Here is a 27,686-nt window from a genome sequence, read left to right on the forward strand (position 1 = left end):
CATGCCTGAAAAGGTGGGTGAATTCAACAGCTATATTGGTAACTATGCATTAGCTGGGAAGTCCCAAACAGACCCTAGCATGTGTGACTTTGTGGTTCTAAGCCTTTGGAGGCAGAGTGCGGTCAGCCAGTCAGAAAAGGTGAACATGGCAGTAGGCCCAGGATGAGATCAGCACTGGAAACTGACAGCAAAGCTATCTGGGGCGGCTTGTCATCAACGTCGAGAGTGGGATGCTAGAAAAGCACAGCAGGTCAGGCAGCATCCGAGGAGCAGGAGAACCAAGTTTTGGGCAAGAGCCCTTCATCAGGAATGAGGATCACTTTCTCCTTCCAGCTTGTCATCAAGGCCAGTCCAGCAGGCCACAGCATAAAAGAGGGTAGTTTCAATGTGGAGGTCAGGAAGATTCTCCATGCAGGACAGGAATGGTCCTTAGTACCAGCAGGGTCCACAACATACCAAGGCAGGATAAGGTCTTTGATAGGCCACTTTCCTGATCCTGACTTAATTGGCTGAGTAAGGAATACTGAGTGAAGCTCTATAACCCATACCTCTCACCTGATTAAACAGCCACCTCCAACATTTTGCCATTTCCCAAGACCAGTGAATTTTGCCAGTAACTCTGATTTTCTCTCAATAGATACTGCCAGATTTGTTGAATATTCCCAGCATTTTCCGTTATATAGACATTGGTAACACTAATTTGTGTGCAAATTTGGTTTTGTTACCTTAGTTTTAGTTTCCTTATCAATGTGTGAAATTCTACCAGAAAGGGAGATGCAGTTTTTGGATGTGAAGTGCATAGCATGTCTGCAAAGTAGTGGCAGTAGAGGAAATACAATTTTATTGTTGCTATATAACTAACAGCTAGATATTTTCTAACCAACGTGTTCAGAGATATTATTACACACCTCGAGAGCAAGTGGGACATGAACTCAGGCCTTTTGGCTCAGAGGTATGGACACTATCAGTGTGGTACTGGCAATAGCCAATGGATGCCACATTTAAAGAGAGGACAGCACAATTAGAGGATGAAGAAGTCCTAACAACAGTGTAATGGAAACATTTAGAGGAAAAGAAGTGCCCAGGTTCAGTGAAGGCCCAGGTTCAAAGGGAGAGGGATATCCTTACGAGACCAGCACGGCAGTCCAATGGGGCATGATCAAAGACAACAAGGAAGTTGATCCTGCAGACATGGTAGCAATGTCGAAAGAGAACTAATGATCTGATGTGACCAGGAAGGTTGAGTGGAGCGTAAAACATTTAGCTCCCATATTTGAATGTCATAAAAAGTTGTCCAGAAATGTGAGAAGAGGGTGTCCACTCAATCATTGACCTTTATCAGGCACCAACATTCAGATTCAGAAACATAGTAGCGTACCAATGGAGAACATTCATCAAATATAACTGCGAATACTGAATGTGCGATTGCAACAAAATTAAGGTTTCCAGCAAAATAGGTCTGTATTAAACTATAATTGGCAGCTACAACGTGTATTTGTGTTTGCAGAAGAGAGAAATGAGATAGACTTATAGATGTACCACAATCTGTGGCCTGACTCCAGTTAGACAGGAGTTGATGAAGCTGACGAGTTGGTAGCAGCACAGCCTGTATTGCTGATGGTGAGGTGGGAATTGTACATAGAACATAGAACAATACAGCACAGTACAGGCCCTTTGGCCCTCGATGTTGCGCCGATCCAAGCCCACCTAACCTACACTAGCCCACTATCCTCCATAAGCCTATCCAATGCCCGTTTAAATGCCCATAAAGAGGGAGAGTCCACCACTGCTACTGGCAGGGCATTCCATGAAACTAATGTGAACAGTGATTATTATACCATCTCTTTAACTTTTCCAATTGATGAAAGCTTATGTTATGGTCCTTATGGGCAAAAACAAAGGAATACAGTCTTATAATCTATTCCATTAACTTTCTTATACTGTTGCTACAGTTATTGAGATACAATATTAAAATAAAGATCTAAAATTAACAATTATGTTATCTTGTCACTTTTTATTGTCAACATACCATTGGTCTGTGTCTGCCAAATAGCATCAGCCATTCCCCAAAGAGAAGGGAATACAAAAAATACTGGCATTTGTTCTGGTCGTGGATTCCATAAAAACAATGCAATTATTGATGCAAGATTCGTGATGGTTGCTGTGACATGAAACAAACAAATAAAAATGGTTCAACATTATTATACAGATTTGCACTAAATCTTCATAGCACATCATAATGGGTTGCAACTATATACCATAATGTCCACCAAGCCATAACTTACTCTAATTTTGAACTACCTCAACATTGCCAAAAGCCTTGAACAACTGATAATCACTATTTCACACCCCCTTGACAATCAAAGCTAATGCTGCAAGCATTGAAATTGCAGTATCTGAGGCTTTACTGATGACATCATAGATAGCTGTCGGCATCAAAAATAGTGCAGACTAAAACAGAAAAGGACACACACACTGTGCTTGCTTCTTTCTGTTCTCTTCACCTTTTCTTCCTGTCCAGTTTGTCTGCCCCCTGCATTTCAGCCTCCTATTGCTGCCGCCTCCTGCACTGCTCTTTTTACCACTCCCTTTCATTTACCTCACTCTCATAGCTATTCCCTCAGATTCGCTTAGCCAGTTCCCTCTATTCTATTTACATTTTCCAATTGACATCCCTCGGTTTAGTGCTGCCTTCACTGTTCTCTCCTGCCTCCTGTCACCTCCAGTCTTTAGGGAATCTAATCTAATTTAATCATCAGTCATCCTGCAATGAAAGAAGCTGCAATGTGAGTTAGGGGGAGGGGAAGTGTGAGGAAGCAGTGAAGATAGCAGGGGAAGCAGAAGAAAAGGGAGCAGTGGAACAAGAAACCACAAATGAAACTTAATGTAGAGAATTGTGGAGTGAATCACTTCAGTAGGAACAACTCAGAGAGACAACATTAAATAAAAGGGTAACACTATAGGGGCTGCAAGAGCAGAGGAACCAGGGTGTCGTTGAATGTGGAAGGACAGAATGAAAAAATGACTACTACAATATATAAATATTCTGGTTTGACAATTAGGGACATAAAATATAAGTGCATTGAGGCTATGTATAAGAGACTAGTTTGCTCTTAACCGGAGTACTGCATCCAGTTCTGGGTTCCACACATTAGGCAGAATGTGAAAAGTTTGAAGAGAGTGGAGAAAAGATTCAAAAGAATGGTTCCGGGAATTATTTGACTTAATTTACTATGAGGATGAGAAACTTCAGCTGCGTGGACAGATTAGAGAAATCAGGTTTGCTTTACTTGAGGAAAAGATTGAGACAAAATTTGATGGAGATAGTCAAAACCAAAATGATTCTGGCCAAGTAGGTTGGGAAGAACTGTCCACATTGGTAATAGAAGCAAAGTGATATGAGGAAAAAATTGTTGGTCAACAAGAGGTTAGGATCTGGAAAATGTTGCCATAGAGTATGGTGGAGGCAGGTTCACCTGAGGCATATTGGACATTGGATTGCTCACATAAAGGAAAAATGTGCAGGGCTACATGGAAAAGGCTGAGTAGTAGCATTAGGTCAACCATTTCTTCAGAGAGCTGCTCCAGACAAAACAGATCAAATGACCATTTTCTGTAAAAGTGGCAAGTGTGATGGAAGAATGTTTGTTTGAAACGACGTGCAGTTAGGGTCTGGAATGTACTGTCTAGAAATGGAGACAGCTTCAACCAAGACATTGAAGAAGACATTAGATGATTTTTTGAATAGAAATAGTTTGCAGGTTTACAGGCAAAGACAAGGGAATCGTTCTAATGGCCATTCAGAGAGCTAATGCAGACATGATGGGCTGAGTGGCCTCATTCAACACAGTAACAATTCTCTGACTCTGTGCCTCTAAACCTAAGTGCATTCTGATCCGATACTGCACTGATTTTGAAGATAAGGACTTAGGGTATTTTCGAATCAACGTGTTTAGCAATGTTATTGCACACCTCCAGAGCAAGTAGGACTTGAACCCCGGCTTCCTAATGGTAGAGACACTACCACTGCACACAAAAGCCTTGCCTGTGAACGGAAATATTTTTTCATCAACTTGTTCAGAGATGTTACTACACATCTCTGGAGCAGATGCAGCTTAAACCCAGGCCTCCTGGATCAGGATTAGGGACACTACCACTGAGAACTCAGATATTTTAAATGAACGTACTTAGACGTATTATGACACACCTCTGGTGAAAATGTGACTTACACCAGGGTCTTCTAACTCAGATGTAGGGACGCTATCATTGCACCACAGGAATTCTACGAATATCAGGGAACTCAGATATTTCCCTAATCAATCTGCTCAGAGATGTTATTACACTCCTTTAGAGAAAGTGGGGCTTGAACCTAAATGCCCTTGCTCAGAGTTGGAGACACTATCACAGCATCACAAAAGCCCTGCCTGAGAATTGAGATATATTTTAGTCAACTTGTTCAGGGATGTTACTACACAACTTTGGAGCAGGAGAGACTTGAACCCAGGTCTCCTTCATCGGAGATAGGGACATCACCACTGCACCACAGGAGCTTCCTGGTAACCCAGATATTTCTAACCAACCTATTCAGATGTATTATGGCACACCTCTGGTGAAGGTGTGACTTGAACAGGGTCTCGTAATTTAAAGGTAGGGTTACTACCACTGGCACCACAAGACCCCACTGGGAAGTCACATATACTTTCAATCCAGCAGCTCAGAGATGTTATTACACACGTCTAGAAAAAGTGAGATTTGAATCTGTCTGTTATTACACACCTCTGGAGCAGGTCCGACTTGATTCCAGGACCTTTGCCTCAAAGGTAGGGACACTACCTTTGGTTTCAACAGGAGTTAAACTGGGAGTCTCCTAGCTCAGAGGTATGAGTCTAAACATTGTTGTGGAACACTTTTGTGAACTTGACTTGCCCCAAGCCTGATTTTATGCGATAAAGTTCTCACAGGCAGAAAGGATTCTTCTTTAGCATCTTTGAAGGGCTCATTCATTACATTTGGATTAGTTGCTTATTTGCTCTTTCAGGCTGCTGCTTATGTTTCCACAGTTGTGTGTTTTCAAAATGTAAAAACATATTTTCTTGTGTCTGATATTACAGCACTGTTGGCTGCCTTTACAACATTTGTGCTAAAGTCATGTAGGATTGTCTTTGTGGATTGACGACAAGGACCATGAGAAGAAGCATCTGGAATAATAAGAAGGAGGTGGAGGCATAATCTATAACATTGCTGTCATGAGGAACCAGCTCTTCACAACCAATTAGGCAAAAAGAAGTCCTGCAGAAGGAGGTTTAACATGAAGGCAAGCAAAAACAGGTGTAGCATCAATCATCAGGTTCCTATCTTCTAGATTAGATTACTTATAGTGTGGAAACAGGCCCTTCGGCCCAACAAGTCCACACTGCCCCGCCGAAGTGCAACCCACCCATACCCCTACATCTACCCCTTACCTAACACTACGGGCAATTTAGCATGGCCAATTCACCTGACCTGCACATCTTTGGACTGTGGGAGGAAACCGGAGCACCCGGAGGAAACCCACGCAGACACAGGGAGAATGTGCAAACTCCACACAGTCAGGTGCCTGAGGCGGGAATTGAACCCAGGTCTCTGGCGCTGTGAGGCAGCAGTGCTAACCACTGTGCCACCGTGCCGCCCCTTCTAAAGGACAGTTTACTGAAGATTGCATCATTTGTGTCATTCGTCTCATACAATACTCTGCTCTAGAAGCCAGGTCCCATTGCATAAATTAGCCTGTTCTCATTGTTTGCAGCAGCATGTTAAAATCATAGCAAAGTGAAGGCTAGACTACACTGAAAGATTATAATTAGGTGACAGTACGAATCGTAACAATCAGGATTGTTCAAATGTTGCTGTTTTGTAGGTGAGATAAATGATCCAGATGATGTAATCTTCAGTAAACTGTCTTTTGTAAGTTATGAATTGGTGATTGATACTACTCCTGTTCCTTCTCTTCATGCTGTTCCTCCTCCTGCTAGATTTTTTTGTCTGTTTAGGTGGTTATAAAGGCTACTTCCCTATGATAGCAATGTTGCAGAACCTCCTCCCTTTCATTCTAGATGCTTTTATTCAACTTCTTTGTCTTCAAACAACAAAGACAAAGGTAATTTCAGTAGCTAAGAGCAAATACCAGATAATCTTTGCTGTTTGTTTTTTAGTGATATTCGACTTGATTTACAAAACAGATTTGAACATTCCAATGAGTTTAGTCATAAGGTTTATAATCTAACAACTCACCAAAGGCAAACAGTGGAATTCGCCCAGTATATTTTGAGAGTTTTCCAAATGTCACAGAGAAGATGGAATTTGAAGCACCAAAACAGATCATAACATAACCAACAAATTGTATTCCAATTGTACAAGTGACATATGCCTGTGGTTAGAAAATGAAGAATATGAGTATCAGTTAAGTCTACATGATTTGGTATCCTGTCAATCAGAGACTATTCTTTTTAAATCTACTTTGTTTCCAACTTCCAAAGCTTTACGAACCTATGTCACAATATTATCTCAATGGCTTTCATTTTTGGAAGATTGTGGTTTAACATACCTTCAACTTATTCACTTATTTTTTCAGTATTCTACACCAAAATCCATCAGATCCATGAGGTTTGAATATACCATAGCCTATTACTTTCACTACTAAAGAAAATTAAATCCGTTATGTTCATCCCAGTGCTGAAAACTTGATCACATTGGTTTTTGGGTGAAGGGCTTATTATATGCAACTGTGCATCTGATCTTGGTAATGTAGATATTACCGCAAATGTGATGCTGCCTGCTTGTCAGCGTCATCATGGTGCGCAGCCCGCTGCGACATTCAGAGCACAGTATGTACTCGAATAGCATGCATTTCAGCTAGCCTGCATTTCTTAAATGCAACTCGCAAATTTTAAAAGTGAGGTGCATTCTGGTTCTAACAGCTCGTAGATGTATTTGAAGATGTGTTACAGAGAAGGAATAAACACTCCAATGGAGCAGAAGACAGATGATTACCAAGTTCACGGATGTATTGTTGATGGTCTTAGCAGAGGAAGTAGCAAATCAGGGAAAAGTCATATTTCCACAGTGGGAGGGGGTCTTCAAGGCATACACTACACATCGAATAGTGGAAGGTAGTCACAAATGTCAATAAAAGGAGCCTGGCTCTGAGGATTTGGCTGCAGTGCTGTAAAAACTACAGTGACCTTATGAGTGACTAAAAGTCAGGGAATGCATCTTCAAATATCATCTCCCATCCCCTACATCAGCAACCCACCACATGATTTTATGCTTCACACCCCATTAGTTATTCATCAGCTTAACATTTAGATGTTACAGTTCACTCTCAGACTCTCAACAATGATGGTATCTTGCAGGTTCCAAATATTGCTGGGTCATCAGCAATGAGAATTAATTATCCAAATGCATTGAAACAAACTTACTGATACTCTTTACTTCTGTTATTGGACAAGGTTACTCTAAGAATGCAGCAAGTCAGCATCAATGTGAAGCAGACTGGGAGGAGTGTTCAGTGAGTCTGCATTATCACAGTCATTTGTGTCTTTCAGTTGGACACAAAAGCAGAAATTGCAGGAAAAACTTAGCAGATCTGGCAGCATCTATAAAGACAAAGCACAGTTCTGAAGATGAGTCACTGGACCTGAAATGTTAACTGTGATTCCTCTCCACAGATGTTGCCAGACCTGCTAAGCTTTTTTCCAGCAATTTTTGTTTTTGGTTCTGAGTTGCAACATCTATAGTTCTTTTGTTATTTAATATTTCAGGTTCAGTGGATCTTCTTCAGAACTTCTTCTTTCATTTGGACAATTGGCTTAAATCAGCAGATGTCATTACAGTTGAAGCGCACAGTTAAGAAATTCACCTTTGAAATATTTAACATCCAAATCCATGAATTGAATAGAGTAGAGATGGTTGGGCAGGTGATGTTTTGAGAGGAGTAAAGTAAGTGTGGGACCTTTGGACGATGTAACTGGGCAATTGATAAGGGGGAACAGGGAAATTACATAATTTAAACCAATATTTTGCATCAGTCTTCACCATTGAGGACACTACAAACACCCCAAACATACCACAAATGCAAGGTTATTCCAGAAGGGAGGAGGGATAAACCAGGAAACTACAGACGAGTCAACTTAACCTCAGTGGTGGACAAACCATTGGAAGCAATTCTGCAGAACAGAATTAATCAACATTTAGAAAGGCAGGCATTAATCCTGAATAAACAGCATAGGCATTTCTTTCAGGGGAAGTCATATGTGATTAATTTTTTTTGAAGAGGTGACCAGATGTGTAGATGAGGGCAATGCATTTGATGTGGTATACATAGATTTCTGCAAGGTTTTTGGTAAGGTCCTACATGGGAGACTGATAGCAAAGGTCAGCCCATGATTACAAGGAAATTTGGTGAATTGGATCCAGAACTGACGAAGTGGAAAGTAGCACAGGGTCATAGTCAAGGAGTGTCTTTGTGTCTGAAGGCCTGTGTCCAATTAGGTTCCACAGGAATCAGTGTTGGCGCCCTTGCTGTTTGTACCATAGATAAATAATTTAGACTTGAATGTAAGAGGGTTGATCAGTATATTTGTGGATAATATGGCAATTGATAGTATGTAGTGAGGACAGCCTCAGATTATAGGAAAATAAAGACAGGCTGGTCAGATAGGCTGATCAATGGCAGATGGAATTCAATCACAGGTAAGCGTGAGGTGATGCACTTAGGAAGAACAAATAATGATGAACATTAGGAGCTGGTAAGCATTGTGGATTAAAGGGAATCTGTGCATATTGACTAGTCCCTTAGGGTGCTGAGACAGGTCGATGAAGTGGTGAAGAAGGCACATGGAATACCTACTTTTGTTGGTTGAGACGTTTGGTTTAAGAGCAGGAGCTGGAACTGTATAAGATGTTGGTTGGGCCACACCTCAGGAAGAACATACTCAGCTACAGTAATATGTGCAGCTACGGAATTCATATTATAGGAGGAATAAGACCATAAGACATAGGAGTGGAAGTAAGGCCATTTGGCCCATCGAGTCCACTCCGCTATTCAATCATGGCTGATGGGCATTTCAACGCCGCTTACCTGCACTCTTCCTGTATCCCTTAATTCCTTGCGAGATTAAGAATTAGTCAATCTCTGCCTTGAAGACATTTAATGCCCCGGCCTCCACTGCGCTCTGTGGCAATGAATTCCACAGGCCCACCACTCTCTGGTTGAACAAATGTTTCCTCATTTCCATTTTAATTTGACCCTCTCTAATTCTAAGGCTGTACCGACAGGTCCTAGTATCGCCACCTGACAGAAACAAATTCCCAGCGTCCACCCTTTCTAAGGAGAAAGTGTGGACTGCAGATGCTGGAGATCAGAGCTGAAGATGTGTTGCTGGAAAAGCACAGCAGGTCAGGCAGCATCCAAGGAACAGAAGAATCGACGTTTCGGGTATAAGCCCTTCTTCAGGCTTATGCCCGAAATGTCGATTCTCCTGTTCCTTGGATGCTGCCTGACTTGCTGCGCTTTTCCAGCAACACATTTTCAGCTCCACCCTTTCTAAGCCATGCATTATCTTGTAAGTTTCTATCAGAGCTCCCCTCAACCTTCTAAACTCTAATGAATACAATCCCAGGATCCTCAGCCATTCATTGTATGTTAGGCCTACTATTCCAGGGATCATCGTGTGAATCTCCGCTGGTCACGCTCCAGTGCCAGTATGTCCTTCCTGACGTGTGGTGCCTAAAACTGGACACAATATTCTAAAACGGGGCTAACCAGAGGTTTATAAAGTCTCAGTAGCATATCACTGCTTTTACATTCCAACCCTCTTGAGATAAATGACAACATTACATTTGTTTTCTTAACCAAGTCAACCTTTAGAGAATCCTGGACTAGCACTCCCAGATCTCTTTGTACTTTGGCTTTAGGAATTTTCTCACCGTTTAGAAAATAGTCCGTCCCTGTATTCTTTTCTCCGAAGTGCAAAACCTCGCATTTGCTCACATTGAATTTCATCAGCTATTTCTTGGACCACTCTCCTAAACTGTCAAAATCTTTCTGCAGCCTCTCCACCACCTCCTCAGAACTACCTGCCTGTCCGTGTAACTTTGTATCATCGGCGAACTCCATCAGAAGGTCCCCAGTCCCTTCATCCAGATCATTAATATATAAAGTGAACAGCTGCGGCCCCAACACTGAACCCTGCGGGATACCACTTGTCACCAGCTGCCATTCTGAAAAAGAACCTTTTATCCCAACTCCCTGCCTTCTGTCAGACAGCTAATCCTCAATCCATACCAGTAGCTCACCTTGAACACCATGGGCCCTCACCTTACTCAGCAGCCTCCCGTGAGACACCTTATCAAAGGCCTGTTGGAAGTCGAGGTAGATAACATCCACTGGGTTTTCCTGGTCTAATGTATTTATTCCCTCTTCAAAGAATTCGAACAGGTTTGTCAGGCACGACCACCCCCTACTAAACCCATGCTGACTTGTTCTAATCTGACCCTGCACTTCCAAGAATTTAGAAATCTCACCCTTAACGTTGGATTCTAGAATTTTACCAACAACTGAGATTAGGCTAATCGTACTATAATTTTCCATCTTTCGTCTTGATCTTTTCTTGAACAAGGGGGTTACACAGCGATTTTCCAATCATCTGGGACTTTCCCTGACTCCAGTGATTTTTGAAAGATGACAACCAACGCCTCCATTATTTCCTCAGCCACCTCCCTCAGAACTCTAGGATGTAGCCCATCAGGGCCAGGAGATTTATCAATTTTTAGACCTTTTAGCTTTTCTAGCAATTTCTCTTTTGTAATAGCTGCCATACTCAACACTGCCCCCTGTCTCTCCTTAATTGTTGGGATATTACTCATGTCTTCCACTGTGAAGACTGACACAAAATATTTATTAAGTTCTTCAGATATTTCCTTATCTCCCAACACTAGCCTTCCTGCATCAATTTGTAGCGGCCCAATTTCTACTTTTGCCTCTCATTTGTTTCTTATGTATTGAAAGAAACTTTTACTATCATTTCTATGATTACTGGCTAGCTTACCTTCATATTTGATCCTCTCCTTCCTTATTTCTCTCTTTGTTATCCTCTGTTTGGTTTTGTAGTCTTCCCAGTCTTCTGAGTTTCCAGTGCTCTGACCACTTTATAGCTCTCTCTTTTCCTTTGATACATTTCCTGACTTCCTTTGTCAGCCATGGCTGTCTAATTCCCCCCACCCCCAATAATCATTCTTTTCTTTGGGATGAATCTCTGTACTGTGTCCTCAATTACAGCTAGAAACTCCAGTCATTGTTGCAAGACTGTCTTCTCCGCTAGGCTCTGCTTCTCGTTGATTTTTATCAGTTCCTACTCATGCCCTTGTAATTACCTTTATTTAACTGTAATACCATTACATCTGATTTTGTCTTCTCTCTTTCAAACTGCAGACTGAACTCTACCATATGATTATCACTGCCTCCGAAGTATTCCCTTACTTTAAGATCTTTTATAAAGTTTTACTGATTACAAGTTCAGAATAGCCTGCTCCCTTGTGGGCTCTACCACAAGCTGTTCCAAAAAGCCACCCTGAAGGTCTTATGCCTGAAACGTCGATTCTCCTGCTCCTTTGATGCTGCCTGACCTGCTGCGCTTTTCCAGCAACACATTTTTCAGCTCTGATCTCCAGCATCTACAGTCCTCACTTTCTTCAAAAAGCCACCATGTAAGCATTCCATGAATTCCCTTTTTTTGGATCCACTGGCAACATTATTTACCCAGTCAATTTGCATACTGAAGTCCCCCATGACCTTGCCTTTCTGACATGCCTTATTTATTTCCTGGTGTTTCTTGTGCCCCTGGTCCTGACCATTGCTGGGAGGTCTGTACATAACTCCCATTATGTTTTTTTTTGCATTTGTGGTTCCTCAACTCCACCCACACAGAGCCTACATCATCTCCCAATATGTCATTCAGTGCCATAGTTTTAAGTTCATTCTTAACTAACGTGGCAACTCCGCCCCCTCTGCCCACCTCCCTGTCTTTTCGATAAGTTGTAAATCCTTGGATGTTTAACTGCCAGTCCTGAACCCGCTGCAATCACACCTCTGTGATGCCTGTGATGTGATTGCACTGGAGAAGATGTAGAGGAGATTTACCAGGATGTTGCTTGGGCTGAAGAGATTTAGTTATGGAAAGGGATTCGATAGATGTGTTAGTTTCCTTGAAGCAGAGGACACTGAAAGGGTTCATAATTGCGATGTACAAAATTATGAAGAGCACAGATAGGGTAGACTGGAAGAAACTTTTCCCCTTGGCAAAAGGATCAATGACCAGGAGGCATAGATTTAAGGTAAGAAGCAGGACATTCAGAGGTCATGTAAGGAAAAACCTTTTCATCCAAAGGGTGTTGGCAACTTCCTGTCTGTAAGGCTGGTAGGACCAGAAACCCTCATAATATTCAAGTAGTATTTAGATGTTACACATACAGTGCTATGGGATAAGTGCTGGAAAATTGGATTAGAATAGTTGGCTCTGATATAATATGATAATTCCGTTCTCGTGTGATCTTGTGTTATAAGAAAATTATGCATTTGCTGCACCATTTAAACTAAAGGAGCCAGAATCGCATTATAGCCAATATAGGTAAAGAAAGTTTGTATTCTACAAATAATGGCCTAACTTCTTCAATCACATTAAAGCCAATTTGTGTTGAAGAAACTGAAACGACTTGTGCTTGTATTTGTCTGGCACAGACTTGATGAGCTGACGAGCCTTTTTCTGTAAAGTAGACCTCAATGTCTCTAAGGCAATAATGGGAGGAAAGATCTTGGAGCAGTCCTATCACAATGGTCAAAGTAAATGATAAGTTAATGGGAATAATGATAGACAGGTCACCAAGATTTGATGTCCCATGTCAGATTGGTCGAAAAATTACAGAATGCACTAGAGAATGGAAGGGTTCCAATTGCTTGGACAATTACTAACATGATGCATTTGTTCAAGAATGGTGGGAGACAGAAAGCAAGAAACTATAGGTCAGTTAGCCAAAGATAGAGTCATTGCGTTGTACACCACTGAAACAGACCCTTCAGTTCCACTTGTCCATGCTGACCAGATATTTTATAAATTATTCTCATCCCATTTGCAAGCATTTGGCCCAAATCCCTTTAAAACCTTCCCACTCAGGTGCCCACCAGATGACTTTTAATTGTTGTGATTGCACCAGCCTCTACCACTTCATTTGGCAACTCATTCCACAGACACACACCACCCTCTCCATGAAGAAGTTACCCTTTAGGTGCGTTTTACAGCTTTCCCCTCTCACCTTAAACCTGTGCACTTGAGTTTTAGACTGCCCTACCTTTGGGAAAAAGATCTCAGCTATTTACCCTATCCATGACCCTCATGATTTTATAAAACTCTAAAACTCTGACACTCCAGGGAAAATAGCCCCACCCTATCAGGCTCACCTTATAGCTCAAATCCCAGCAACTTTGTTCTAATTTCTTTCTGAATACTTTCAAGTTTAACATCTTTCCAGTAGCAGAGAGACCAGAATTGAATGCAGTATTCCAAAAGTGGCCTAACCAATGTCCTCAACAGCTGCAACGTTAGCTCCCAGCTCTTATATTCAATGCACTGACCAGTAAAGACAAGTGGACTAAATGCCTTCTTCACTATCCTGCCTATCTGCAACTCCACTTTCAAGGAGCTATAAACCAGCACCCCTAGGTCTCTTTGTTTGGCAACAGGCTTCAGGACTCTACCGTTAAGTGTATGCATCCTGTCCTGATTTGCCTTACCAAAATATAACATTTCACATTTATCTAAATTAGATTTCATCTTCCACTCCTCAGCCCATTGGCCCATCTGATAAGGTCCTGTTGTACTCTGAGATAACCTTCTTCACTATCCACTATACAACCAATTTTGGTGTCATTTGCAAATTTACTAACAATTCCTTCCATATACACATCAAAATCATTTAGGTAAATGGCAAAAAGCAATGGACCCAGCACCGATCCTTGTAGCAAACCACTGGTCACAGGCCTCCTCCTGTCTGAAAAACCAAAATCACTATCTTTTGTCTCCTATCTTCAAGCCAATTTTATATCCAAATGGTTACCTTTCCCTGAATTTCATGTGATCTAACCTTATTAACCAGTCTACCATGCAGAACCTAGTTGAATGGCATGCTTACGTCCATATAGACAACATCCACCTCTCTGCCCTCATCAACTCAAAATAATCTGTCTTGAGAAAATGTTAGATTTATTATTAGCCTTTTATTAAAGAAGAAACAGTAGGGCATTTAGAAAAGCTAATTCAATCAAAAGAGTCAACATGATTTTGTAAAAGCTGTGTCATGTTTGAGAATATTTCAAGTGGAATTGATATAGGGGAACTGGTAGATGCAGTGTATTTGGTTTTCCAAAAGGCATTTGATAAGATACCAAATAAAAGGTCATTGCACAAGATAGGAACTCATGCTTTTGGATGAACTGTATGAGCATGGTTAACATGCAGGTGACAGTGTGTCTGAATTAATAATTGAATACAACAAGGAACCATTTTCAGGCCTCAATTAATGCCTTGGATAAGGAGAAGAATGCAATGTATCCAAATTTGCTGATAATTCAAAAATATATGGGAGTGCATGTTGTTATGAGGACATAAGGAATCTGCAGGGGGATAAATATAGTTTGAGTAAGTGGGCAAAACCTGGCAGACTGAACTTTTTGTAGGTCATGTACTTTAGTAGGACAAGTCAAAAGGTAGACCATTTCTTAAATAGATTAGTTCCAAAAAAAAAGTGCAGGAGGTTCTGAATGTTCTTGTGCATGAACACAAAGTTATCATGCAGGTGAAACAAGAAACTTAGAAGGCAAATGGACATTTGTCCTTAATTGCGCAGAGTTTGGAGTTTAAAACAGTTGTGATACAATTGTTTAGGGTGTTGGTGAGACCAAATCTATGTACTGATTTGGTCCTCATATTTAAAAAAAAAGTACTGACATTGGAGGCTGTTCAGAAGGGGTTCACCAGGGTGATATCGAGGTTTAAGAAGTTGACTTATCAAGATCCTCCAACAGGTTAAACCATTGTTCATTTGAGTTAGGGATGTACCAAATTAATCTACCAAATTCAGTCTATTTGAATTAATTTTGGGGCATGTGATGAGCGAACCACGAAATTAATTAAAGAGAAATTGATGAGTCAGAGTTCAGAGGTCACATATTTAAAGTATGTATCAAATTTTACAGGGTTCTGGTCTGGTCCATAACAATGGCCATTGCTCGTGGTACAAATGTTACTTGCCACTTATCAGCCTGACCCTAGATATGGTCTTGATCTTTTTGCATTTGAACATGGACTGCTTCAGTATCTGAGGAGTCATGAACATGCTGAATATTGCACAATCATTGGCAAACATCCCACTTCTAATCTTAACATGGACGGAAGGTCATTGATGAAGAAACTGAAGCTGATTGGTTTAAGAGGATGCTCTGAGGAACTCATAAAGAAATGTCCTGGAGCTGAGATGATTGACCACAAACAATCACAACCAGTTTCCTATGTGCCCAATATGACTCCAATCAGTAAAGGGTTTGCCCCCATTAGCTATTGATTCCAGTTTTGCTAGGCTCCTTAATGCCACATTCAGTTGAATGTGGCCACTGATGTCAAGGGTTGTCACTGTCACCTCATCTCTGGAATTCACTTTTGTCATACTTGACCGAAGATCAGAAGTTGAATGATCCTGGTGAAATCCAAATTGGACATCGGTGAGTAACTGAAACATATAAAACACTGAGGGGGTAGTAGGGCTGCCCATAACTGAAAAGCACAAAATGAACAATGGTTTCCACTCAATGACACAGTCATTTATAAGACTGGAAAAGAAGGAAAAATTTTGAAGAAGCATCCTCAAGGTGGATACAGATGAAGAGAATTGGGGAGTTTTGAGGCCATGCATGATGTTAATGAGCAATCATTCACTGAACTTGAAGCTTGATAAGAACTATTCTGGCACCTCACCTGTGACTATCGATGATACAAATATTTCACTAAGAGGCCCAGCAATCACTTCCCTAGCTTCCCACAGAGTTCTAGGGTACACCTGATCAGGTTCTGGAGATTTATCCACTTTGTGCATTTCAAGACATCCAGCACTTCCTCTTCTGTAATATGGACATTTTTCAAGATGTCGCCATCTATTTCTGTACATTCTATATCATGCAGAGTAGTGGTAAGTGCATGGAATGAGCTGTCAGAGAAAGTGGTGGAGGCTGGTACAATTGCAACATTTAAAAGGCATTTGGATGGATATATGAATAGGAAGGGTTTGGAGGGATATGGGTCGGGTGCTGGCAGGTGGGACTAGATTGGGTTGGGATATCTGGTCAGCGTGGATGAGTTGGACTGAAGGGTCTGTTTCTGTGCTGTACCTCTCTATGACTCTATTAGTAACTGTTACTCGTCCACAGATCAATCAATGTATTGTTGTGAACAAGAGCCGCATCAGTTCACACCCTCAGCTCAGATTGTTCTGCAATCTGAATTTCAGACACTACTTGTTCAAGCAATTGTTTACAATGCCTGCCATTCTTTCAAATGTTTTTTTTCAAAATAGTTCTTTCTCATTTAAGTTCAGTTTTAAAACTACATAAATAAAATACAGTCGTATAATTCAAACAATAATGTTCAATACTCCCTGTCATTCACTATGTTCCTTCTGTACTTTGCACTTCTGAATATTCTATAATCCCTGTCATACCCTTAAAACCTGCAACCTTCCACCATTTCACCTTGAACCTGTAACAATCCACATCCCAATATCTCCCTGTCCACTTTACTCTCCCATGATTAAGGCCACGGCATCATCACATTTTGAGACTTCCTGTATCCCCTCATGAGCCCATGTGATTCTTGATAATGATTTCCCATTAACTAGTTCTAACTTCCCCTCATAATTGTAATCATGTGTTCTGTGATCCAATACTACAACAGATATCATTGTACATCAGTCTTTCTAGCAAATCTATCACCCTGTGATTTCCTGTGATTTACAGCAATGGTTTCAAACTCTCTAGGAAAAGAAAGAAACTGTTATGTGGTCAATTCTTCCAAACCTGGACAGACAGTGCACCACATCCATGGACAGACAAGTTCCTAACTTTTGATCCACTGATCCCCACTGCCCTTAGCTGTTTCAGTCACAATATTCCTGCCTCCCCTTAGTCATTTGGCATCTAATATGCTCTTCACCACAGACTGCCTTTCTCCCGTTAACCATGCCTTTAATATAGTCGAGGGTGTGGTGCTGGAAACGCACGGCACATCAGGTTGTATCTGAGGAGCAGGAGAATCAACGTTTTGAGCATAAGCCCTTCATCTGGATGTCTCCTATGTCTTTAATATAGTGTACAGACAGCCTCCTTTCCTCCCCTTCACCTGTACCTGGAACGTTGGTGTATTGATGTAATAGCAAAGCAGTAAATTCTTAATCTGATATTCTGGAAGGGAAGGTCACCTATTCATGGCATATAGTATATGAGATGATGGCCTTCTTGATTAGGCAATTTAATTCTTAATTGGGAAATATGAGGTCATGACTTGATCATTGAAGATTATCATTAATGCCTTTCATATTCTTACCTTTGTATAATCTCCAGCAAGGAAACCTTGTTCAAACCCACTGTACATTGTCATGACAATGAGTAGACATTGACGCTTGTCCCTTAGGTGTGTAAAGGTCGCCACTAAGACAGCCCAAATATTTACGTCCTTCCCTTTGAAATCCTCTATTTCCTTCTTATCAAGTTGATCCAGAAAAAAAGCAACAAGGAGTACCCCACCGACACCAACACCTATGGGAAGGATAAAGCAGTATTAGAACAAGCAGTCAGGTGACCAAGGATGCTTCTCTCCAGAGCGCTTTAGATTTTTCCAAGCACAGACTGGATTGAACCTTACATGGTGTTTTTTTGGGTAAGTGACAACTGTGCAGAGTTTTCTTTTGGAGTTTTTTTTGCCTTGAGGCCTCAGGCAGTTAGTTAATGAGGTAAACTTGGTAAGATATGATGAGGCATCGGGTCTCAACATATCTGCCCAAATTCACCTCATTAACTATCTGCCCAACTCCTATGGCATTCCTCTCACTTGATTCTATTCACATCTTACCCATAGGTACTTCCAGGATGTTTCAAAATTGACTGGCATCCAGACAAGCACTAACAGTCAAGAGCTGCCCTAGATATTTTCCCAGGTCATGGCAGACTAGAGAAATTTGATATCACGCTTTGCAGGCAGGGCCCTGGAGGTCCTATTTGATAGGGTGGTGCAGAGGTGGCCATGACACTAAGCCAAGCCAGCCCAATCCAAGGTTGCCACTCAGGTCAGCGCAGTCTCGACCATCTGGAGGAATATACAGCAATGCAGAAGATCAATGACCTTCTCCACTCAGCAGTGTAAGTGCCACCATCTTCTATTCAGTACCTCAATTTTTTTCTCTGCCCACCAATGCTCATACTCACTACTACCTGCAAAATCTTCCCTCATCCATTTGCACCACCTAAATCCTAGCCCTGCATGCCTTTTGCGCTGCCTACTTACTTGCTCAAGAGATTATCCCACCCGTGTCAAAATTAACAGTTATGTCTTCCACTTTCAACTCCCTAATACTTGCTCATTTCAGTGGTGAAATGGCCCACAACAGAGTAGAATGAATCAAAATGGGTGTTGGGCTACCAAAATGTGGAGAGCAACCTGACTGACCACCGAACAGCTGACTGATCAGGTTTTGTACTGGTTTTGGAGTCTGTCCTTGAATTACTGAACCAGAACCCCCTAACTGAAAGCTATCTTCATTGACTTGACTGAGAACTGCTGACAACCATGACAAGCTTCCTGGCTTTGTGTCTGTGCTGAACAGCACAGCAGTACAGCAAAACTGACAGCCTAGGTTCTTGGTCTGAGATAGCAAGCAAACAGCCAGAATTGCAGCCCAGTCTGTCCATGAGCTGGTAAATATTGCAAGCACACAGCTTGCAGAGATGCAGCCTTGGACTTCAGGCACGTATTGTAAGTGGATCAAAGATGTCCCATGAGAGTTCTAAGAGGATGAGACATGTTCGATGCTAACTTCTATGTATTTGGAGTGCACGTGGCCAGTGACAATGAAATGAGATGTTGGTGCTCTGTTTCAAACATGGAGGCCCTTTAGAGCATGTGGCAAGCTGAAGTTGCCAGGTATCCAATCTGACTTTTATTTTGAGAATTTTTGACATCTAGGTTACTTGTTTCATTTGGTATTACAGAAAACTGAATATCAATAAGGTGTGTTTTTTAACTTCATTTTTGTAGGATATGGGCATCACTGGTGGGCCAGCATTTATTGCCCATCTCTAGTTGCCCTTGAGAAAGTGGTGGTTAGCTGCCTTCTTGAACTGGTGTAATCCATCTGCTGTGGGTTGACCCACAATGCCATTAGGGAGGGAATTCCAGGCTTTTGATGCAGCAACAGTGAAGGAACAGTGACATATTTCCACTTCAGGATGGTGCTTGGCTTGGAGTGGAACTTGAAATGGTCATGTTCCCATATTTTTGTTGGCCATGTTCTCCTAGCTGGAAGTAGTCTTGGGTTTGGAAGGTACCATCTGAGGATCTTTAATGAATTTCTGCAGTGCATCTTGTAGATAATACACACTGCTGCTACTGAGCATGGGGGGCTGGAGGGAGTGGGTACTTATAGATGGAGTGCCATTCAAGCCGGATACTTTGTCCTGGATGGTGTCAATCTTCTTGAGTGTTGTTGGGGCTGCACGCATTTAGGCAAGTGGGGAGTATTCCATCAAAGTCCTGACTTGCGCCTTGTAAATAGTGCACAGGCTTTCGGGAGTCAGGAAATGAGATACTTGCCACTGTACTCCTAGCCTCAGACCTATTCTTGTAGCCATTGCATTTAAATGGTGAGGCAAGTTAAGTTTCTGATCAATGATAACTCCAAGGATGTTGATAGTGGGAGATTCAGTGCTGGCAACACCTTTGAATGTCAAGGGGTGGTGGTTAGATTGTCTCTTGTTGATGATGGTCATGGCCTGGCATTTGTATGGTGCAAATGTTACTTACCACTTGTCAGCCCAAGCCTAGATATTGTCCAAATCTTGTTGCATTTGAACATGGAGTGCTACAGTGTCCGAGGACTCGCAAATGGGAAGATCATTGATGAACCAGCTGAAGATAGTTGGGGCTAGGACACCACCCTGAGGAACTCCTACGGAGATGATCTTGAGCTGAGACAACTACCCTCCAACAACCAAGATCATCTTCCTAAGTGTCAGGTCTGATTCTAACCACTGAAGAGTTTGCCCCCAATACCCATTGATTCCAGTTTTGCCAGGACTCCTTGATGCCACACTCCATTGAATGCAGCCTAGATGTCAAGGGCTGTCACTCTCACCCCACCTCTGGAATTCAGCTCTTTTGTCCAGGTTTGAACCAAGGCTGTAATGAGGTCAGGAGCTGAGTGACGCTGCCAGAACCCTAACTGGGGATCACTGAGCAGGTTATTGCTGAGCAGGTGCTGCTTTTAGCACTGTTGATGACAATTTACATCACTTTAGTGATGATCGAGAGTAGACTGATGTGGCGATAATTGGACAGGTTGGATTTGTCCTGCTTTTTATGTAGAGGTCATACATGGGCAAATTTCCACATTGTCGGGTTGATGTCAGTGTTGTAACTGTACTGGAAGCTAAATGAGCGGCAAGTTCAGTCCTATTCCTGGAATGTTATCAGGGCCCATAACATTTGCAGTACGCACTGCCTCCAACCATTTCTTGATATCATGTAGAGTGAATCTAATTGTCTGAAGACTGGTATCTGTAACACTGGGGGGCACCGGAGGAGGCCAAGGTGGATCATCTGCTCGGCACTTCTGGCTGATGATTGCTCCGATATTTGTGGAGCCTCCTCTCCCAGTGAGTTGTTTAACCATCCACCACCATTCACGGCTGGATGTGGCAGGACTGCAGAGCTTAGATCTGATCCGTTGATTGTGGGATCACTTAGCTCTGTCATAAGTAAAGCAATGTTAAAAATCACACAACATCAGGTTATAGTCCAACGGGTTCAATTGGAAGCACACTAGCTTTCGGAGTGACACTCCTTCATTAGGTGATAGTGGAGGGCTCAATCGTAACACAGAATTTATAGCAAAAATTTACAGTGTGATGTAACTGAAATTATACATTGAAAAATTAATTGTCTGTTAAGCCTTTCATCTGTTAGAATACAGTGATAGTTTCACTTGTTTCATGTGTAAATCACAAAACCTTTTTTTTAAGAAGTTGCATTCTCGGGTTAGCTGTTAACAATGGTGATAGCTAGACAATATGTTGAAGGTGTTGGCCCCCTGTGTTCTCTGTCTATGACCTGATGTTTAGATTGATTCTAATCTAAAAAGTGAGATAACGGAGTTTTACATAAATTCATGCAGTTTTTGAGCTCAGAGTTCTACATGAATGCCTGCAGTTTTTGAGCAAAGTACAATGTAACCCTGAAAGTACAAATTCACCCCACAAAATATATGTGTGCATGTGGGTCTTTGTCTGTCTGTGTGTGTCTGTCTGGGTTGCGGGTTGTGAGTGTGAGAAAGTGTATGTGTGTGTGTAGTGAGTGCAGAGTGTCTTAAATCTGTGAGGGGGTGCATGTGTGAGTGTGGGGAGTGTGTGTGCCTGTAAGAGTGTGTGTGGGTGTCTGTGTGCGCGTCTGTGTGTACGTGTGTGAGAGTGTATGTGTGTAGGAGTATCTGTGTATAGTGCAATGGTGGTCACCTGTAATGTGACATCATGTCACATTACAGGTGACCACCATTGCACTATACACACACACACACACACACAGATAGGAGTGTTTGTGTGATTTTTAACATTGTACACCGCAGTCCAAAACCGGCATCTCCAAAACATTAGTAGAGCATTTAGCAAGGTCGAATACCCCTTAATTCACAACTTGGGAAATGTTTGGAGGCAGAGGGGCCACTGTGTAGATTTGGGTTTTTAAAAGGCCTGCCTCAATGCTGTGTGACTTTATTTCAGTTATAGTAAAAACAGAAATGTCTCCAGTTCTCAGGTCTTACTTTCTGTGCACACCCCATACCCCATCCATGTCATATTACACTGCTCAAACAACTCTGTTGTCCCTCATGACCTATCATGTCAGGCTATGCCCCTCCATTCCCCATGGCTCCTCACACTTTCCATGCCAGTCTACATCCCACACCAACTCCATCAAGTCCCCTAGCAACTCCAAATGGTCCCTCAAGTCCCATGTCAAACTTTGGCACTTGGATATCCTTTCAGTCACTATGCAGATATAGAAGCTATGAACACTACAATAACAAGTGGTATGGATAAAGAAAGCTTTTGGGGAAAAAAGTAATTCATTAATATATTCTGTTACAGACAAAGATGAGAGAGAATTGAATCTCCAGTTCCCTTCCTTTATCATCTGTAAACACTTTTTCTTTGAAAAGGTAAGGGTTTAACCTCAAATTGTAGAGTCAATTTGAATAACCAACAGCAGATTCTCATGGTTAAATATACAGGGTTATTTATTCACACATTCATCTGAAAATCTAAGGCTACATCAGTCATTTACCATTTTCTAAGACAAAGAAAAACTGGTTAAAGAAACTAGTGCACTTACTTAATTATAAACCAAGGAATAGTTCATAATTCACATAATTTGGCTTATTTTGGGAAAGAAAGATGTTTTCACTTTTGAGTAATGTAGTTGGCTACAGTTTCTGGAGCTGTCCATCAGGATTATAACAGGATTCTCTTGAAGAGAAGGATTTTCCACAGGTCGGTTAGTTTCTTGTAGTCATTATGAGTCGACCACTGGTGAATTTTAAAATGGAAAGTCTTGGACAACTTAGGATGGTACAGTGTCTAGTTTGAGATTGGTCATGGGATCACATACACAATATCTATTATTCTCCACACAGAGTGAGTTGACATGCAACAAAAATACAGGATGAATGGTGGTCATTCACACTCGTGATTGAACTGTTTTTTCCTACAGGTCTTTTGGTAACTTTTGAGTTCCAATGTCACTGAGTCTAGGAATCGGTAGATTTTGAGTTTTGGGCAAGTCCACAAATAGGTGTGAATTCCCCCAGTGGTTCTGTCTTGGTATGTCCATCTAAGGGAAGAACTCCACCCTTTAAAAACTGCCTTAGGACGACATCCAAATTCTCTAAGTGTTCATTATTGGTTTTCCCTGTTAACAAGACATTAAATAGGTAAATGGCAACCTGAGGTAAACCTTACAAAATGTTCTCTATCATCCACTGAAAAATTGAACAGGCTGACGATACACCAAATGACAGTCTCATATTATTGGTATAAGTCTTTTATGTGTATGAATTATAGCGTACTTCTGGGAATCTGGTCTAAGCACAATTGCAAGAAAGCATGGTTCACATCCTTCGTGAAGGACAGCATCCCTTGCCAGCTTTGTGTATAAATTCTCTATCCAAGGGACTGGATATTTATCCAGCTGCAAAATATGGTTTACTTTTTGTTTAAAATCTACACAAAGGTGAAATGATCCATCGGGCTTTTTGACTTCTGCCTTTACTTTTGTTCATAAGGCAAATGATATTGTGCATGCATCCCTGAATTGTGGAATTGCTTCCTGGTCAACATGCAAGGTGGCCTTGGCTCTTACGATTGTATCTAGATATTCCTGAATGAGTTCTGGATATTTAATCAGGACTTCACTCAGGCAGCCATTTTCTAATTCAAAATATTGAGCCAAACGAGGTAAATCTCTCTCAACCAATTCTGCCCTGTTAAGCTTAGGCACAAATTGCTGGTAACTGAACCATAAGAGACTAGAATTGAAGTTGCACCCTTAATCTGTGAAGGTTCCCCAGCATAGGTTCTCAGCCTTGCTGAAGTCTTGAATTAAGTCAAAGTTGGAGTCCAAATTTTATTAAAAACTCGTTCTGTAATCACTGACAGGACTGCACCACTGGAAATCTCCATTAGAACCGCATGGCCAGATATTCATCTTGATTAGTTCTGATTTTGGTGTTGTTTAGCAATTTAACTGTTCCAAGTCAGATATAGGCAGACTTTCCACAGTATGAGCTATCTTACTCAACTTACCTCTATTAGGACCACATTTGGCTTCTTGTATCTGCATACTAGCAACAACTACAATGGCTTGCTAGCCAGAATCCTGAAGAAAATTTTAACCATTTGACCGAAGGTTGCTTTGTTTTGAGGTTTTGTTGTGCGCCAACTTAGAGTCACTCTGAATATGTCCTCAATAAGGCTGCACTCAAGCAGTGTTCCACAAGCTCAACTGGACTGGCGAGGGTGACCACTTCCACCGGAATACCCTGCAACTGGTATGCTCCACCTGCCACATTTTCCAATTGTAAAGCCAGTTGTAGCACCTGTTTGAAGTTCAGTTGGGCTTCAACTTGCAGGTGTTTTTGCACAATTAAATCATTATTCCTGTATACTAGTCAGTATCACAGAATCTCATTGATTGTCCTGCTCCTAGGATGCTGCCTGACCTGCTGTGTTTTTCCAGCACCACACTTTTTACCCACTCAAAACAGCTGGGCGTGCATAGGCACTCATTCATCAAACCCTGAAACGACAATAGAAAAATTATATGCATCTTTTGCAACACATATAATAATGGAAACGCTGGACACAGATAATGGGCCAGAGATCTCCAGCAGGAAATTTGATTATTTCATGAAGTCAAATAGGATTTGACATATAAGGATAGCTCCATATAACCTATCATCCAATGGCCTGACAGAAAGAGCAGCCCAATCTTTAAAGATTGGATTGAAAGAACAGCCGAGAGACTTGCTAGGCACCAAGTTGTCATGGTTCTTATTTGATTATAGGACCACCCCTTATGCAACTACAGGGATAGCACCGGCAGAGCTGCTAATGGGTAGAAGACTATGCACCAGACCTTCGCACACCAGGTGTGGAAGTTGATATAATATGACTAACTCCGATGCCGGACACAAGACTCCACTAAATAAGAGAGACAGTTTGATACAAGGGATAACGTTTGGTGTACGAAATCACAAAAATTGCCCCACATGGGTAAGTGGCATGGTTGACATGAGGTCAGGATCAATGACATATAAAGTTTGAGTCTGTGCAACAGTCCTGAATGTGTGAACCACATGAAAGCCGCAAATTCACAGATGATGCAGGCACAGAGTGCCCTCCCCCTCGGAACATTCCAAAATTTTGCTGGAACCTATGGATTCACCATTTCCTTCAAAGGTTCTTGAGTCCTCTGAATCAGGATTGACATGACTGAAGTAGCCACCTCAATGCCTTTGCTGATGGAAGAAGATTGAAATTCTACCTGACGCAAGTGGTGAGCTCCCATGTGTTACACACCACCTGTGCAGATGCCAAGTCGGAGGAACCTGACTTGGTGCTAAAACATCCTAGCAGTCTTTCCAAAATAAAGGACCAGCCTATGTGCGCAAACTCAGAAGGGGAGGGACCTTGTGATTTTAATGAGGTCAGCCAGTTGGACCTCATAGAATAAATTCCCTGATTGGGGCTGTTACTCTGGTCCAGTCAGGGAGCCCTGGCTGACAGGTAAGAGGGGTGCATGTCAGAGATATTGATCCTTTGAAACCTGACTCTGGAATGAAGCAGTACTATAGTCAAGGACTCTTCATGTGTAAATACATGGTGACTTAGTTATGGGATATCGGATTCTATGAAGTTATTTCACTTAGGCTTTGAAATAGTAAAAGTAACTTCTGGGAGGCAGTGGGATAGCGATAATGTTACTGGACTAGTAGCGAGAGGAGTGGGGAGATGAGAACCCCAAGAAAAGCAGTAAACATCATCAAGAGGAATGTGAGAGGTGAGACGGAAGCAAAATTTCCAGCAGCCGACATGTGTGGGAATTGGGAGCAGAGCCAATGTGGTTAAAAGGAACAGAGAGAACATAGAGGCCCCAGAAGCAGAAGAATTAGAAGCAGCAGCAATGATGTTCAAAGGAATAGTGAGAGTGGAAAAGTCTCCAGGGGCAGATAGACTGGCAGCAGACTTGTATGGGATTTGGGAGCAGTGGTAGCTGGGGTTAAAGGAGCAACTAAAGGAGAATGGTCTCAGCAACAGATAGACCAGCAATGGAGCTGCTTTAACAAAACAGAAGTGCGACATCACAAAAGAGCAAATAGGTAAATTGGTAGTTGTTACTTTCTTGTCTCTTGTGACTGGATATTGATTTAATACCATAAATAAAGCTTAAAAACTGTACATAGATAATTAATATGTTTGAAGTTCAAAACTAATTTTTTTGCTGGATAGAGTTGAAGTGATCTGGTTGTGCCTGACATAAAGAAGAATAAGATTTTTCTTGTCTATATTGAAATAAGAGTAAGGGTAAAATGAAAGCAAGCATTTATATTCTATTTAATTAAGAAAAATCTGTGACACTCAAGCCCATGATCTACACATTCTGCACTCAATCGAAAATCTCAGACAGAAGTGTGGAACATGAATAATGATAGGGGGATTTGTTAATGAAGGAAAAGGCAGAAACCTTTACAGCCTTGGATGTGATTCCAGGATGATATATTGGTGCCAATGTCAAGGATGGCATGAAGCACCTGCAGACCATTAGGAAGGGGGAGAGTGAACAGCTAGGAGTCATGGCCCATGTTAGAATCATTGACAGGAAGAAAAAAAAACACGAGGTTGTGTAAGCAGACTTTAGCAAGTGATTGAGGAAACTGAAAATCTGGCCTTCAAGAATAGTATTCTCAGTATTACATCTGATGCCTCACTGTAGTGAGTATAGAAACAGAAGAATAGAGCAGATAAATGCATGGCTGGAGATTCTTGAGACCATGGGACCATTTCTGGGATAGGTGGGACCTAAACAAGTTGAATGGGTTACGTATGAACAGGAATAGTATCAACAAATCATAGGAAGGTTTGTGATGTGGTGTTGTGATGTGGTGAAAACAGATTGGTAGGGAGTTAGAATCCTGCCAGTAGATCAAAGAATAAAGAAGGAATTATAAATTAAAACACTATTAAATGAGTCTGGAAGGTAGAGAAAACATAGGCTAAATAAGAAAAAAGTGAGCTTAGCAGGGCTTAATGGAATAGATTTTAATACAAGGAGTCTGAGGATAAGGCAAATGAGTTGAGGGCACATGCTGGCACATGGGAGAAAGATATAATTATCAGGTGGCATGACTGAAAGATGGGCAGGATTGACAGCTCAAGAATTTTGGTTGCAGACTATTCTGGTGAGATAAATAGAGCGATAATATGGAGGAAAAGCTTGCAACGTTGATCAGGGTCTCAATATAGCAGTGAAGAAGGATATCTTAATCATAATATGAGGCCATATGGATAGGAGTAGAATCTCAAAAGGGGTAAATACATTGGTGGGTGTGTATTATAGACCACCAAGCAGTCAGGAAGAAATAGAAAATCAAACGTGTGATCATATGTGATAGATGTAAAGGAAAGGCTGAATGGCTTCTTTTGGTACATTATGGATTCTATAATTCTAGAAATAATACTAAGATTGAAATGCAGTAGTAGAGACGTTTAGCTACCCAAATATTAATAG

At 41.5% G+C, this 27,686-nt stretch overlaps 1 protein-coding gene across 3 annotated transcripts in view; it reads right to left on the reverse strand.

Annotated features, from left to right (window-relative positions):
* unc93a (unc-93 homolog A) overlaps positions 1-27,686 on the reverse strand; it is an 89,475-nt gene that overhangs the window by 10,532 nt on the left and 51,257 nt on the right. For all 3 annotated transcript variants that reach the window (XM_072581183.1, XM_072581184.1, XM_072581185.1), the window contains 3 exons: positions 17,682-17,893; positions 6,271-6,406; positions 2,030-2,161 (listed from right to left, as the gene is read on the reverse strand). In XM_072581183.1, the coding sequence (XP_072437284.1) occupies positions 2,030-2,161; positions 6,271-6,406; positions 17,682-17,893 (480 nt within the window). The remainder of the gene's footprint in view (positions 1-2,029; positions 2,162-6,270; positions 6,407-17,681; positions 17,894-27,686) is intronic.

This window comes from Chiloscyllium punctatum, chromosome 11 (assembly GCF_047496795.1).
Source record: "Chiloscyllium punctatum isolate Juve2018m chromosome 11, sChiPun1.3, whole genome shotgun sequence".
NCBI lineage: Eukaryota > Metazoa > Chordata > Chondrichthyes > Orectolobiformes > Hemiscylliidae > Chiloscyllium > Chiloscyllium punctatum.